The following is a 16,685-nucleotide window of genomic DNA, read 5'->3' on the forward strand; positions in this document are numbered from 1 at the left end:
AGCAAGGCACTGAACCCCCAACTGCTCCCCGGGCTCCGCAGCAAAAATTGGCTGCCCACTGCTGTGTGTGTGTTCACGGTGTGTGTGTTCACTGATGTGTGTGTGCACTTTGGATGGGATAAATACAGAGCACTAATTCTGAGTATGGGTCACCATACTTGGCCACATGTCACATCACTTTCACTTTCTGAGATCCCTTCACTGGCTTACGATTAATTTTAGAATTTAGTTTAAAATTGTATTACTGGTATATACACTGAACAAAATTATAAATGCAACACTTTTGTTTTTGCCCCCATTTTTCATGAGCTGAACTCAAAGATCTAAGACTTTTTCTATTGGCTGCCCACTGCTGTGTGTGTGTTGACTGATGTGTGTGTTCACTGATGTGTGTGTGCACTTTGGATGGGATAAATGCAGAGCACTAATTCTGAGTATGGGTCACCATACTTGGCCACATGTCACTTCACTTTATATTTTTCCAGGCATGACTGACTGGCTTTGGGATATTTTCATGGGCTTTAGCCTACTATAACTGACAAATCTAGCTAATCTGAGTTACAAAGAGATACAATCTGTAACTGTTTCTACCTCCATATTATTCTTTGTCAATATGGTCTTTAAAAATGTCCAAACTGTAAATAAAGAGATGGAAACTCACTCTGGATAAGTTTCTTTTCTGACTCTGCAGCAGCAATTTCATCCGTTAATCGTTTCTGAAGAAGAAAAGACCGGTTATAATAAATCACATGTGTCATATAGGCCTATGGATTTGAAGGCATACTGTCAGTTACAATAGCTGGACCATTATGGTGATACAATGAAGCAATTATTATGTTTATTAATACTTGACAGCACATAAAAACAATTAAACATCCCACATTCTACAACTCACCTTGTCTCCTTTACATGCAGCAATGTCACCTATTTTCTTCTCTACGAAGGTCTTGGCTACGGACAGGTCTTTGGTTAGACTGCCCACCTCTTTTTTTATTTTTCCCAGCAGTGTGTTGGACTGGATCAGCTGATCTTGGTATTCTCCCAGAACATCTCTGGTCACTCTTAACTTAATATCTAGAAATGAAGCCTGTTTACTCAGTTGCGTCTCCTGCTTTCGTCTGGTATGGATGTAGCCAGCGATACCCAGACTACACACCAACACAAAACCCAACAGCAGTGCAGGAAACTTCATGATGGAGGGCTCAAGAGGAAGCTGGACCGGATTCACAACCTGTCTTTCGCGTGCAGGTGTACCGATAATCAGAGTTACCTGTCGCTGAAACTAGCCCCTCCCACAAGACTGTAGCATTATGTTGAAGAGCAAGCGCTGTGTATTCTCCGTGATCTTAACACGGATGTGTTAAAATATTTTGTCACTCAAGTCCACGTTAATTCCTTAATGCAACTAGAAAGTAGGTTAACAGAGTGATCCTCAGTTAGCTTCCTTCCTGGGTTTGATGGTTTTAACGATCGCTAGATTCCTGCTCACCTGAGCGGTGTTTGAAAGGCGTGGACTGGAGACGTCTCTACAGGTAACACAGCCCAGCTATAGAAAGCCACGCCCACCCCGCAAGCCCATTGGCGTACACTTGCAGTGACGCCAACCTATAAAGACGTACGACGTGCGTCCGACTCATTTCTCCGAATTGGTTCTTTCAAACTGTTAAAATGATCCAGCAATTATTTTACATTATTAGCCTACTACAGAAGCCATATGTAGGCAGCCACTTTACTGTGTATTACGTTTTTCTCGATTATATTTGTATTAATGCTGTAATGCTGTAATGTCATGTCGCCCAGTTAAGCTATGATATCAGCGTGTAAATAATGTATAGGCTATTACGTAATTTACAACCTATCCACCTTTTTCTGGTCATAAAAATGGGTGCGGCCATTTGTAATTTCTATGGGTCTGGCTTCCGGTGTTACGAGATTTTTGGTTTCAGTGGGCGGGGCATACATGAATATTCATGAGTTTCCCGGACATGCGCGTGGAAATATAATTTACATCTCGTAGTTGAAAAGGTTAACACTACAGGTGAAAAGAATAAAAAATTAGCTAGCCTAATGCAGTGTTGGGGAAAGTTACTTTTACAATATTGCGTTACTCCATAAAAAAGTAACTAATCACGTTACTTTTTATGGAAAGTAATGCGTTGCATTACTTTTGCGTTACTTTTAAAATCTGGACAGGGCTTGCTTGTTTGTTTTTAAAATAAAAAAGTTATATTTTTGGTAAATATAAAATCCTTTCACACCAAAAGTGAAATGAATAAGCCTCAGGCTGAAGGGAAAGTTAATTTACGTCCGTACAGTAGAACGCAGAAGAAGACATTCAACACACACAAATGTTCGTCTAGAGTAATTTGTGCTTGTTAGTACGGTTGAACTGGATCATTGAAGGTCAGAAGCAAAGACATTGGTTAATAGAATGGGATTAAATACATAAAGGACATTTGTGTTGTTTAACATTGAATTATTGCAGGTTTGCGTCATATTCTGAGTTGCATTATTTTTATTCATTTTGAGGAATACTGAATCTGTGTTGTTGTTTTTTGTGAGTGAGATGAATTAATTTTAGAACTACAGTAACATCTTCTGATTTCTCTCAACATGGGGACAGGAGAGCTGTCAATCAATAAATTGGGAAAAAAAGTAACTCAGATATTCTCTTGTAAATTAAAAAGTAATGCGTTACTTTACTAGTCACTTGAAAAAAGTAATCTGATTACGTAACTCGCGTTACTTGTAATGCGTTACCCCCAACACTGGCCTAATGTATATCACCATACGCTCTCCAGATATCGCCATGCTTTTATCACAGGCTACATTAAGTATCGTTTGTATTAGGCTACAAGTTTTTTTTTTCCTGAAAAGTTATAAGTCGCAAATGAAGCTTGATCTAAATATGAACTAATTTGCATACATTTCCAGAACAGATATTTGAACATTGGCTAAAGCCAGGGTCGAAACTATCATTTTGCTTATATAGGCCCTATTAGTAGGCTACAGAGTTAAAGGGGATTTTAGATATTTCTTTTTATCACTTTTTTAAGCTTAAAACTGGTGTTTGTTGTATGTAAGTGCTAACGAGGTGGAGTTCTCATCTGTCATCTAAAAGTTTTATGCCAACCGCCATAAAAATCAAGAAGAAGTTGCTGTTATTTCATTTATTAACCGACAGAAACGATTCTCCGTCAATGAGTCGGTCCACGTCCAGTGAGTACCCATTTGGCAAAGGCAGGCGACCGCCTTGGGCCCCCAAAAGCCAAGGGCCCCCTAAAATGCTTTGCATATAGGATATGCGCATTAAGCGCGGACACGCAAACGGTTGCTGTTTACGGTGTTTATTACCACGACACCCGTCCGAGTCTGTGGCGCCTGCATGTACGCACTGAGTACCATGAGCGCTCAGACTGACCTGAGATTTGCCCCGCAAACATTTAGACTGAACCCATGCCGTTAATTATGAATTTATCAGTCTTTTGCATGCCAAAGTCAATATCTGCATAGAAATATTACGCCAAATAGAAGCAGAAAATCGTGTTATACGCACTTTCATGAGATCGGGCTAGCCTACAACAATTAATTTGTATATTTGTTGGCTATTTTACAAATGGGAATACAACAAATTCATGACAATGTTTACATTCCAGCTACCCGTAAAATTTACAGTGAAAAGTACTTTAAAAAGTGTCTGGAATGCAATAGAGTAATTTTAAAGCTGTTTTTTAAAGCATTTGCTGCATGGATAAAAAATATAAATAATTAACATTTCATACAAAGTAGCAAATCCTTTCAATTTTAAGGTATTCAGAACAGAGCAACATAAAAATCTGAAAAAGCAGCTATACAATTATAGGACAAAGTTTTCACAATGTCAGACATCGAAGAAATTCCATGTAGCCACGCTTGGAACTTGTCATTGAAATCCAAGCACAATGATGGACAAAGTCATTTTGACATATGTCGAGCCAAGCCTTCACAGTTGAGTAATGAAACCTCAACGGATTAGGTGAACACCTGTTAAACGTGGCTGGGGGGAAAAACAGGGGTTTCGATGCTCAGACGACATGTACTTTAATGGCATGTTGGTTAGTTCATGCAAATAAGATTATATCCCGGTCCATCCTGTTTAACCACGTTGTAATGATTGACGAATTTTGATGAGTTTTATAATGCCACACCTGTAAACCTTCCCCTAGTTGAGTTGTTTGTGTAAGAGATAAAGAAGTATACTTCTTGTTATATTCTTTAACTGGAAGAAACACAAAATATGTTGATGTGTTTTCTGCTATATTGTTTTAGCTGCTTTGACAAAACAAAGGTGGGTGGAGTGAGTGGAAAGTTGATCAGAGATCACAGCAACAGTATCAAGGAAGTTGAGGTTTCCCTCTCTCTCTTTCTCTCTCTGTTTGCTCATTTTTTTGTATTGCATCATTTCACTTGAGCAATTATCTACGGCTTTAACTTAAGATTCTTTGGAGAACTAGGTGTGTGGTGTTCTGTTCTGCACAAAATTGGTCAGACTGGATCTGTGAGGGTTGGAGGATGGGGTGTGTCTGTTCTGGTTTAAAAATAAAAGGTATACTAGACAAGGAATGAAGTTTTATTGTCAGAATGTTAAAGGTCATGTACTGTTTGAACAACCATTAGTCTTTGTCATGTATTTGGAAGATTCAATGTAATTATTAGCAGTTACTTGTATTGTGAGCTTTGTAGTAACACTAAATGGACTGCGTTTTGTCAAGGTGCAAAATAGTCACATTCTTCAGTTTTGTTAACCTGTTTATCCACATTCATGCCAATTCCAGTCAGTCTCTACGAAAGTCCTTGGAGTCACTCTTTAAGGTTTTTAAAATTCACCCTTTAATTTGATCATTGAAGAAGTTGCTTAACGCAGTTAAGGTTCTGCTAGGTGGGAGCCTGTGCATGTTTACAGTACAAATGATACTATCTTTCTTCATAGTTGCTAATTTAACTGTGTATTGTTAGAACAGGACACACAAACTTGTTCTAATGTGAACAGTGTTTACCCTCCCTTTTAAAAGAATACACGAAACAATAGACTTTCCAACAGCCACAACAGAAACCTGCAATTCCTGATTATTAACAACAGAAACATCTACATGGCCATGCATTTTTTTCAAATATTATAATAAAAATAATAATATTAAAAATAAAGAAATACATAAACATCATTTGGGGAAATTGATTTTCATATGTCTTTTTAATGATTGTTATTTGTGTTTGCTAAGGATTTAGCCTTTTATTAAAATCTAGTCTTTTCAATTTAAATTTTCTTTTTCGATTTAAGAGTGCTTTATTGGCATGACAAAAATTATACATGTTCTATGATTTTGCTTTTTTCCCCCAGTTAGTTTTTTCACTGTATACGTGATGCAGTGAGTAAAATGAATGATTAATTTATGAAAATCAATAAATGACGTGATGAGTTTTATAACGATCGTATTAACATGCATTTAAAAGCTTGGGGTTAGTAAGATTTTCTTCTAGAAATTAATATTCATCAAGTTTGCATTAAATTGATCAAAAGTGACATTTACACCTGTTTTTCATTTTAAATAAATATTTGCATTTTATATTTATCAAGGAACCCGGAAATAAAAAAATGGATCCCACTTTCTACAAAAATATCACTACTGTTTTCAATGTTATTATAATAAAAATATTTAAATAAGAAACAAAAAAGAGCTTGATACAAGATTTCCAGTGATCACAGGAGTTGATTCATATAATTTATGAACAAATAAAAAAAAAAACTATTGTGACTGCCCCTGCGTTTAAAGAAAACTTAATTGTAGAAACAATTATTTTGTACCGTCACATGCATATTATAAAGCAGTGAACGTGAAGGCTCAGCATTGGAATGTGTTTTAATGGTTTATATTCTTTGTTGATAAATGGCCAGGCCAGTCTGGCTGAGCTCTCTGATGTGCAGCTGTCTCTCCTGCTCCAGCATCCTGCGTAACGCTTCTCTCCGGACCTGTAACAACACCACTTAGGATATAGAAAACCATTTCCTGTTGCCAACACTATCAACAACATTTACAAGTCAAAGCAAAATTTGAATCTTCTTTTAAAGCAAATACCACACAAAAAGCTGAGACAACTAGAATGTTGAGAAACAAGTCCCATAACAAATATTAAACAATACAATACATAATAACAATAATAAACATTTAAACCAATTTGATATGCTATTATTAAGTATTATTATATAATAATTGCCATTGACTAAACTGTATGTTTAGTTTTGTTTTAAAGGTTTAAAGGTAAATGCTCTTTTTTTATTTGAACAATATTTCACATTTATAGTTAACTAGCATTTATATATTTACAGTTCAAATGCCAATTTGTCATACACTATATGGACAAAAGTATTGGGACACCCCCCTTCTAATGAACAGGTTTGACTACTTTAGTAATCTCCATGAGTACAAATCTTAATGTTTAAGCATATAATGATATTCTAGGGAATTGTGCGCTTCTAATTTTATAGCAACAGTTTGGACAGGAGCCTTTTCTATTCTAACATGACAATGCCTCTGTGTATAAGGCAAGGTTCAAAAAGAAATGATTGATTGAGTCCGTGTGGAAGAACTTGACTGGTCTGCAGAAACCCAGCTGAACACCTCTGGTGTGACTTTAAATGCAGGTCTTGAGCCAAAAACACATCACCAAACACCAATGACTTGTACATATGGGTACATTCACTTTAGACACATACAAAAACAGTTGCAGCAGAGACGGAAATACAATTTTTAAATACATGAAATATTGTTTCCATCTTTGTTGCCACAGTTTTGGAAGTGCCCTTTTCTGTTCTAAAGAAGGGGGTGTCCCAATACTTTTGTCTATAGAGTTCATTTGAAATGCATAAACCTTAAAAACGGACATCAGCAGTTCAACAAGCACTCAAATTTGGCACAATCACCCTGTTAGTTATTTGCTCCAGCTCTCTCTTTCAGTTATTTTGTTAGGTAGTTTGCTGTCATAGAAGCTAGATTGCTACAATAAGGATGAGCCCTCAAGAAAACTCTGTTTGTTATGGAATCAAGAGCATATTTGAGGGCTCTATCAGGACTAACTTCCTTCTGGCATTCAAATAATCATCCTCTCCAAGCGTAATTAGTCATTTGACACCTGCTGTTTGTCTCATGCGACTGCTTGTTTATCTGTGACAGGTTTGTGTCTGCGGCCTACAGCAGGTTTTATGTCTTTCTCTATAGCTGGACTTATTATTATGAGGAACCTGTGGCTGTACATATTTAGCAAAATTGGTTTTCAAAAGAAGACACCTTTGAATTTCGACGATCCAACAGAACAGCTGTATTTTCCGTTTGAATTTGCTTTTACGCTCGTGTTCTTATACTACACTCTTAAAAATAAAGGTGCTTCACGATGCCATAGAAGAACTTTTTCGTCTAAATGGTTCCATAAGGAACCTTTAATATCTGAAGAGACTTTCTGTTTCACAAAAGGTTCTTTGTGGCGAAAGAAGGTTCTTCAGATTATAAAAAGGTAAGAAAGAGACGGTTCTGTAAAGAACCTTTGACTGAATGGTTCTTTGTGGAACCAAAAATGGTTCTTCTATGGCAGGGTTCCTCAAAATCTTGCCCTGGAGGTCCAATGCGCTGCAGAGTTTAGCTCCAACCCTGATCAAACCCACCTACCTGTGATTTTCTAATGATCCTGAAGACATTGATTAGCAAACTCAGGTGTGTTTGATTAGGGTTAGAGCTAAACTCTGCAGGAAAGTGGATCTCGTGGGTCAGATTTGAGGAACTCTGTTCTATGGCATCGCTTGAAGAACCTTTTGAAGCACCTTTATTTTTAAGAGCGTACCCCCTACTGATGATATACTGCTATTGCAACTAAAGAAACAAAGTCATTAATTAACCTGTATCATAAGAGTCATTCTTTTTTACACTTATTTGCTTCATATATTCCAAATGAAGATTTCGATATTTTCAGACAAACAGTAGATATTTTCAGGAAAGTCACATTGAGTTGTATTGTCTGCACTGACCACAGTGAGAGAGGTGTTCCTCAACTCCATCTCTCTCTGTTGGATCCTCTCTCTGCGTTTCAGGGCCTTTTCATAATAATTAAGGCCAAGGCACTCAAATTCAGCCTTCAATATCACACTCTTGACTCTGGAACAAGAACATAGTGTCAGTGCAGGACATATTCACTGCTGCAACTCTACGGCAAAGGCTTTAAATGACCGGTAACCTTGATCATTGTATGTCATAATGTGTCTTTGTTTTAATTGTGATTCAATTTTGCGATGAATATTACGATTAAGCACACCTGTCCAGCTCAGCAGTTCTGCCAGCGATCTCTTCATTTTTCTATTAGAAAAAGAAAGCTGTCAAAAATAAGAATATACACATGTAACTGTACAAGGGGTTTAAACCTGAGAGTCTGTGTAGGAACTCCAGGGGAAGATCGTGTAAATCATATGCAACTTACATTTTCATAACATTTAATTATGTTACATACCGTTCAAAAGTTTGCTCGCCGGACTGCATTCAATAGATAAAAAGTAATATTGCAAAATAGAATTACAATTTAAAACAACGCTTTTCTATTTGAATATATTTTAAAATGTGATGTATTCATGTGATGGCAGAGCTGAATTTTCCAGTCTAAATGATTTATTATTATTATTATTATTATTTTACTACTAAGCATTGGTACTATACAGTTATAATAGATGCACGTGAACAGCATTTCTGTACCCGCATTCTGTCGCTCTCTCTCTGCACAAACTTGTTTGTTGAACGCCGCGACTCTCGCCCAAACATGATTGTGCATCACAGGCAGATAAATAACTACTAAGCGTAAAATTACAAAAAGCAAATTCCAGCAGTGAGTGAGCTGAAAGTACTGGGACCGCAAAGTTGCTGTGGCAACAGCCCTTAGACTGTATAAAAACAACAACAGACACACAGGATGTTGTAACCATAGACTTATAACAGGTCATCCCACCAATCAGACGTAGGAATCTGCGTCACGTGGTTAGAATGACACGTGTTTCCACTCCGCGTGCAAGAACTGGCCAATCACCGATGACATCCGTGAATCTGAAAGTCACGCTGTTCTGTGTTCACCGGCTGGTCATGTATGTTCACCTTAAAGTTGGCTGTCTTTTTAATACAATATTCTATCGATAAAGGCTTTCTTTCACATGTTTTCTGACGTTTTTCAGTTTTAAGATGAAAACGAACTGACAGTCAGCGTGTGTGGAAATGCCTTCAGTTAATTGCATCATGTACAAGAAAGTCATATTCATTTGTAGCAGTTAGACACTAAGGATTTTATTCTGTCCAGAAGAATAAGACATCTGCTACATTTGGTTTGGAGTGACAGCCACAGCATTCCTCTGGGAGAAGACTGAGTTGCAGTCATCATGTTAGGACACCTAGCGAGAAGACTTGGCCGCATGCAACAGCTCTCTGCTGGACTGAAGGCACTCCGGCTCCAGCAGCTGCAGACCTCGCTCGAGACCATCAGACGCATCTCGGTAAAGTATTCATTCTTTCATCGCTTTTGTATCGCTGTTAATTCACATTCATTCTGTAGTCATATTAATAGGCAGGTCTTGTGTGTGGTGCTTTGTTTTGTGTGCTGTCTTGAAGGGATGGTTACATTTGTGTCACGGAAATTAAAATCATTTTCATTAAAAATGTTGTTGTATTTTCAACTAGCCTAATTCATAAAAAAAAGAAGAAGAAGAAGAAAAAAAGCAATCTTACCAGGCTACTGTACTCCTCTCCAGTGTTATTATTTTATTTTATATTAAATGATCTAATTGTTATTGCTTAGGAATAATAATGCATTTATAACTGCCTTCATTAATGCCAGTAATCAAAAATTGTGTGGTTGTGTTTTGAAATATATGTATTAATATTTTACATTTATAACATTTAAAATACTTTAAATTTATTAAATAAATAATTAAATATAAATTGACTTATATGCTTTTGTCATTTTTATTAGTTTTTAAAATATTTTTATTTAGCTTTTAATGTGTTCTTTTTCAGTTTCAGTAATTTTAGTTTCTTACTTTAAATTTAATTTAGTTACAAGACTACATTTTTAATTTTCATTTAAGTTTTTTAAGTAAGTTTCCGTTTTATTTCAATTAATAAAAACAATTTTTAATAGTTTTAGTTAACAATAACAACACTGCTCTAAACTAGAAGAATATTACTGTTTAGCCTTAATTATTTATTATTAGTATTTCAGTTTTAGTAATTTTAGTACTTACTTCAGTTAGTCAGCCAAGGCAATTTTTCTTTTTTTCGTCTAATATTTGTATTTATATTTTTTTGTATTTCAGCTTAATTTAAATGAACAAAAATGGTTTTAAATACTTGTAGTTTTAGGTAATAACACTGCTCTAAATTGAAAGAATAGTATATATATATATGTGTTGTGACCCTGAACCACAAAACCAGTCATAAGGTAACCAGTCATCAATTATTATAATTTTTTTTTCAAAGATTTATTTTTTGCATTTTTATAGGACAGTACAGCAGTGACAGGAAGCGAAGTAGGAGAGAGAGAGGGGAGGGCGGGATCGGGAAAGGTCCACGAGCCTCGACTCGAACTCGGGACGCCCCGAGTGCAACAGCACAATATGTCGGCGCACTGCCCACTAGGCTATTGGCGCTGACCAGTCATCAATTTTTATAAATTTAGATTTATACATATTATGGAATATTATCAATGAAAAGCTTATTATGAAAAAAAAAGCAGATTATGATAATCTGAAAGCTGAATAAATAAGCTTTCCATTGATGTATGTTTGTTAGAATAAGACAATATTTGGCGCGAGATACAACTATTTGAAAATCTGGAATCTGAGGGTGCAAAAAAATCGAAATATTGAGAAAATCACCTTTAAAGTTGTCCAAATGAAGTTCTTAGCAATGCATATTACTAATCAAAAATTAAGTTTTGATATATTTACGGTAGGAAGTTTACAAAATATCTTCATGTAACATCTTTACTTAATATCCTAATGATTTTTGGCATAAAAGAAAAATCTATAATTTTGACCCATACAATGTATTTGTAACGAAGGAGGAGTCGCGACAGTATTGTTGGTTGTTACTACAAATATACCAGTGCTACTTATGACTGGTTTTGTGCTCCAGGGTCACATATATAAGAATAGTAGTTTAATGTCACTCTTTGTCCAGACGCTGTCGCTGTGGCCGTTCTCATCTCAGCCGCGGGACTTCAGCCAGCCCAACTCCTCATGGAGTCCAGAGATGCACAAGGCTTACGACCACTATAATGCTCTGTGTGACACTGACACCGAAAAAAGGGGGCCGTGGAGGAAGTTGCCAAGCTACAACCGTTCCATTAAATATGCTACTGGTAAGCGATTAATATGTATTTGCATAGCTTCTTCTAGTCACTGTTATCAGTAAAATAAATGGTGTGATAATGCAATTTAGTGTAAAAGTGAATGTCACATTGTTTCTGTCCCGTAGGCGGCATTCACCTCAGCAAACTGATCCAGGCCAAAGCTCGACTTTTCACTAGAAATGTTAAAGAGCAAGGCGCTACGTTTGAGTATATGGTGTTTGTCAATAAGGAGGAGAAGAGATGTGTTTGTGTCTTTCAGGCAGGACATTTACTAGAAGGTGCACCTGGGTAAGGAGCTGCTCTATTCTATGTGTATAATATACCTGTATCCCACATTTTCATTTATAAAGAATGGGTGAACAGGAGATGATGTTACTCCTATTTCCTGTGTGGCAGGCATGTACATGGTGGAGCCATAGCCACCATGATTGACACAGTGACAGGTACTCTTGCCGGTTTCCTCTCAGGACCAATTATGACTGCCAATCTCAACATAGACTACCGCAGGTGAGATAATGTTTCAGTACTTAAGTCTTTCAAATACAGTTGCCATTATTTTTCCAGTTGACACTGGCTTAGATCATCTGTGATTGCACCTGATAAACTCTGTTCTCCTGTACAGTCCAATGCCTCTGGGTAGTGTGGTTTTAATCCACAGTGCTCTGGATCGAATAGAGAGGAGGAAAACATACATCACTTGCAAAGTGACCAGCACTGATGAGTCCAAACTCTACACAGAGGCCACAGGTAGAGAACACAAACACGCAAACCAAATATCATGTATGTTTGTATGTGTGAATTATAAGTGTGAAAATATGCATGAATGTCAGTGTCAGTCACAATAGTGATTTAAATTTTTCATGTACAGTAGGTCTATTCAGCTAAAGCATAGTGTAATACAGATTTTGTTGTTATTTGATTAACGTTAAGTACATCGACAGCAGGTATATTATGCTGCTTTCGCTTTAAAACTTAATACACATATCCAATGGAATGATACACATTTAATTGTATCACAGCTGTTTATCATCACTTAAAGGGGTCCTATTATGCTTTTTCACTTTTTACATTTTAGTCAGTGTGTAGTGTGTATGTTTGGGCATAAAAAAGATCTAGAAAGTTACAAATCTCAAAGTCCACTCCAAAGGGAGATATTTAGTTTTTTAAAAATCCATTTTCAAGAACTACAGCAAACGGCTCGTTTGGACTACAGCGTTTGGTTTCCGGGCTTTGTGATATCACAAAGCGGCTCATTAGAATTTCATTACAAATAATTCCCGCCTACAGAAATTCGAATGGTTGGGGGGTGGGGAGGGGCGAGGTCATGGTTAGAACGCTTGGTTGCGTGAGCGCATCAGACGAGACGACGAAGAAGAAGAGCTGCTGCAGAGTTAGTGCATCAGAGAAAACCAAGAAGAAGAGCTGCTGTGCTGTAGCCTCAAATTTTTGGCATGTCTAGAACAGCGGTTCTCAATTCCAGTCCTCGCGTACCCCCGCTCTGCACATTTTGTATGTTTCTCTTATTGCTTCATACGTTTGTTATATTTGACTGTAAGTGCCCTGCAAAGTGGACATTACCGGATATTCCTCCATGATTCCAGTTTGAAGGGAGCGTATATGTTCCATACAAAGGGCATTTAAGTGTGCGAGACGTGAATTTTGCAAAACATGCAGAGCGGGGGTACGCGAGGACTGGAATTGAAAACCGCTGGTCTAGAACATTTCTTACAAATAACAACATCACGTAGCTGGGCGCCGCGGACAGACGCCGAACAGCGCCACCGGTGTGCCTACACTCATAGAAAATAATGTGTTCGAATTTTAAAGCCGTGGCGCGACGCTGCGCTTCTCGTCCGGTGTGCATCCGCCTGAAATGCAGTTTTTTTCACCTCCGTGCCCAAACGTCTTTGTTTGGGCTTCCGAAAGCGGATGATGTCAGGAAACAGTGGTTGCAATTTAATTTTAAACTCTGTTCCTGAGCATTATAACCCCAATTTGCTATTGTGTGCTGCGCATTTTACTGAGGACAGCTTCCACATCACAAGTGAGAAGTGCCGGATTCGCCAAAAGCTTTTTTTGAAAGACGGAGCAAGGGGCCGGCAGTACTGAAACACCGTCTAAGCTGTTCGCCAATCACAACGCACTGGGACAGCTAACCAATCACAACACATTTTGTTTTTTGGAAGGCGGACCTTCATCAAAGCCGGAACTAATCGAGCCGTTTGTGCCAGGATGGGGAGAAAGGTATTTTAATGCGTTTTTCGAACCACCAAGCATGAGAGCATGTTCTAGTACACCCCCAAAATCAAAATCAAGACTTTGTAAAAGAGCATAATAGGACCCCTTTAAGATAGGCCTATAGCTAACTGTGATTACTATAATACTCACCAAGACAGGGACTTTGTCATAATTTTGTTACATAAGATAAGCAAGATAAAGACGCGAAAGAGAAGTTCAGCCAAAAATAAAAATTCTGTCATAATTTACTCACCCTCAGGTTGTTCTAAAGCAAATTTCTTTCTTCTGTTGAACATAAAAGATGTTCTGAAGGATGTGGATAACCAACGGTTGCTGGTCTGTATTGACTTCCATAGTATGGAAAGACAAATACTATGGATGTTAATGGCTACCAGCAACTATTTGGTTACCCACATTCTTAAATATATCTTCTTTTGTGTTCAGTAGAAGAAAAACACCATACAGGTTTGGACCAACAAGAGGGTTGAGTATATGATGAAAAACATTATTATTAGACTCTATTAGACAGTGCATGAGTACTGATTTGAGTTCTTTTTCACATCTACTTGCGCTTAAATGGTTTAATAATTGTTTACATTTTTGAACTGGCTGGCAATACTTAAAAACACAAGCAAATGATAAACTTTCATGATGGCGCAATGACAATTACATCAACAGTTCCAAGAGTCTTTCATGCTGACCCTTGCCATCAGACAGTCCTGCATACTTATGTACTATCTTTAATTCTTAATTTTTCCTCACACTCTCTTTCCCCTCATCTTTCTTGCCTTGCAGCTCTATTTGTTTCAATAAGTGTCGGCCATTTATTTGGATCACGAAACTGAAAGCAGTCTGGAATCCACCACTGAGACATGTACAGCATGTGGGTGCATATCTGTACTCACATGAATGAGATTGCAGATGGAGTGTGTGTGCAATGAACAACAGATCAAGCTACTGTTTTACCTCAGCTCTCTGAATGAGCTATTCAGAAATGCACGTATTTACATATGGCTGCCTCTTATTTTTATTTTTAAAATAAAAATGTATTAACCTGGTATATTTATTGACACGGTATTTGATTTTTTGTCGCAGAACTCTTTTTGTTACTAACTCTAACTTTTTAATCATCATGGTGACAGTTAGGTTCTTTAGTAGGCTATTACAAGTATTATATAACGAAAACTTCTGTAATATATTTGTGACCCTGGACCACAAAACCAGTCATAAGGGTCAATTTTTCGAAATTGAATTTTGATTTATACATATTATGGAATATTATCAATGGAAAGCTTATTATGAAAAAAAGCAGATTATGATAATCTGAAAGCTGAATAAATAAGATTTCCATTGATGTATGGTTTGTTAGGATAGGACAATATTTGGCTGAGATACAACTATTTGAAAATCTGGAATCTGAGGGTGCAAAAAAAAATCTAAATATTGAGAAAATCGCCTTTAAAGTTGTTCAAATGAAGTTCTTAGCAATGCATATTACTAATCAAAAATTATGTTTTAATATATTTACAGTAGGAAATTTACTAAATGTCTTCATGGAACATGATCTTTATTTAATATACTAAAGATTTTTGGCATAAAAGAAAAATCTATAATTTTGACCCATACAATATTTTTTTTGGCTATTGCTATAAATATACCCCAGCGACTTAAGACTGGTTTTGTGGTCCAGGGTCACATTTTAGCGGTACTGTATTCCATATTGTGTTAAAGAGAATCTGACTTTTCTTACAAATGGAAAGGTGTGCATTTAAATAATATTATATCTAGGGAATAATATTTATAACTGCCTTCATTAATGCCATTAAAGTCGGTAATCAAAAATTGTGTGGTTGTTTTAAAATGTCCTTGTGTTATTCAGAATATTGACAAAAATTGAAACAGCCCATTGTAGGAATTAATGCATTGATATCATCCTCATCATCTGTTTATATTATCTTTATTACCTGTTTATTCGTCTTTTTTGGCAGACTGCACGTTCTCAGCGTGTGGATTTAAAGTAAAATGGGTTTTTTAATTTTTTTTATCAGATTATTAAAAATACTGTCATTATGAATAATGGTTGCCATATCACCCTGTAGCCCAAGACTGGTTGCCCACTGAAGCTAAGCAGGGTTGAGCCTGGTCAGTACCTGGATGGGAGACCTCCTGGGAAAACTAGGTTGCTGCTGGAAGCGGTGTTAGTGAGGCCAGCAGGGGGTGCTCACCCTGTGGTCTGTGTGGGTCCTAATGCCCCAGTGTAGTGACGGGGACACTATACTGACAAAAAGCACCGTCCTTCGGATGAGACGTTAAACCGAGGTCCTGACTCTCTGGTCATTAAAAATCCCAGGATGTCTTTCGAAAAGAGTAGAGGTGTGACCTCGGCATCCTGGCCAAACTCGCCCATTGGCCTCTGACCATCATGGCCTCCTAACAATCCCCATATCTGCTGATTGGCTTCATCACTCTGTCTCCTCTCCACCAATGAGCTGGTGTGTAGTGGGTGTTCTGGCGCAATATGGCTGCCGTCGCATCATCCAGGGGGATGCTGCACACTGGTGGTGGATGAGGAGATACCCCCTGACAATGTAAAGCGCTTTGAGTGCCCAGAAAAGCGCTATATAAATGTAATGAATTTTTTTTTTAAATTTATTTATGAATAAGATTGGTTGATCTGTTATGCATATTATTTACATATGTTTATTGACCGGGGCAGGCTCAGGGCACATAAAAACAGAGATCTGGAACTAGGAAGGCCTCAGGTGTCTGCTCTGAGACCGAGGCATCCTTGGCGGCAGTGAATAGTAACATCTGTGGCGGGAGTGACGGTAACCTCTAGGCCCCAGCTCTGGAACCCTTTGAGAGGAACCTTCTTGGATCATTTCAGGTTCTATTCACAGCTGCAAAAAGAATGTCTGTGAGTGGACCAAGAAAGAGATGTCTGGGACCAGAGTGGCCTTGGTGCCGGCCCTGCACTGAGGATCTTTGAGTGCTGATTTTGAGACAGTTTCCTTTACACTAGCAGTGACAGCACTGGG

At 37.5% G+C, this 16,685-nt stretch overlaps 2 protein-coding genes across 3 annotated transcripts in view; one reads left to right on the forward strand and one right to left on the reverse strand.

The window, feature by feature from the left end:
* LOC107596684 (protein TonB) overlaps window positions 1-1,540 on the reverse strand; it is a 3,541-nt gene extending 2,001 nt beyond the window's left edge. The window contains exons 1-2 of the mRNA XM_016287479.1: window positions 896-1,540; window positions 662-716 (exon numbers count right to left, since the gene is read on the reverse strand). Coding sequence (XP_016142965.1) covers window positions 662-716; window positions 896-1,192 — 352 coding nt within the window. The 5' untranslated portion in view covers window positions 1,193-1,540. The remainder of the gene's footprint in view (window positions 1-661; window positions 717-895) is intronic.
* Window positions 1,541-9,093: 7,553 nt separating this feature from the next.
* On the forward strand, window positions 9,094-14,823 carry them4 (thioesterase superfamily member 4). Of its 2 annotated transcripts, none has more exons than XM_016287478.1 (7): window positions 9,094-9,151; window positions 9,361-9,553; window positions 11,238-11,418; window positions 11,535-11,697; window positions 11,806-11,916; window positions 12,032-12,156; window positions 14,443-14,823. In XM_016287478.1, exons 2-7 carry the CDS (start codon window positions 9,440-9,442, stop codon window positions 14,490-14,492), a joined length of 744 nt encoding a protein of 247 aa, XP_016142964.1. In that variant the 5' UTR covers window positions 9,094-9,151; window positions 9,361-9,439; the 3' UTR covers window positions 14,493-14,823. The 2 variants fall into 2 exon arrangements, with proteins under 2 accessions (XP_016142964.1, XP_016142963.1); XM_016287477.1 differs by having other exon boundaries at window positions 9,364-9,553.
* The last annotated feature ends 1,862 nt before the right edge of the window (window positions 14,824-16,685 follow it).

The sequence above is a fragment of the Sinocyclocheilus grahami genome, unplaced genomic scaffold (assembly GCF_001515645.1).
Source record: "Sinocyclocheilus grahami isolate Dianchi unplaced genomic scaffold, SAMN03320097.WGS_v1.1 scaffold222.1, whole genome shotgun sequence".
Lineage (NCBI taxonomy): Eukaryota > Metazoa > Chordata > Actinopteri > Cypriniformes > Cyprinidae > Sinocyclocheilus > Sinocyclocheilus grahami.

Excerpts from the sequence above, each read along its gene's own strand:
- them4 (XM_016287478.1), top strand. The coding sequence starts at position 9,440 with ATGTTAGGACACCTAGCGAGAAGACTTGGCCGCATGCAACAGCTCTCT. Across the intron at positions 11,419-11,534 it reads TTCCATTAAATATGCTACTG|GCGGCATTCACCTCAGCAAA; the intron begins GTAAGCGATTAA and ends TCTGTCCCGTAG. Across the intron at positions 11,698-11,805 it reads TTACTAGAAGGTGCACCTGG|GCATGTACATGGTGGAGCCA; the intron begins GTAAGGAGCTGC and ends CCTGTGTGGCAG.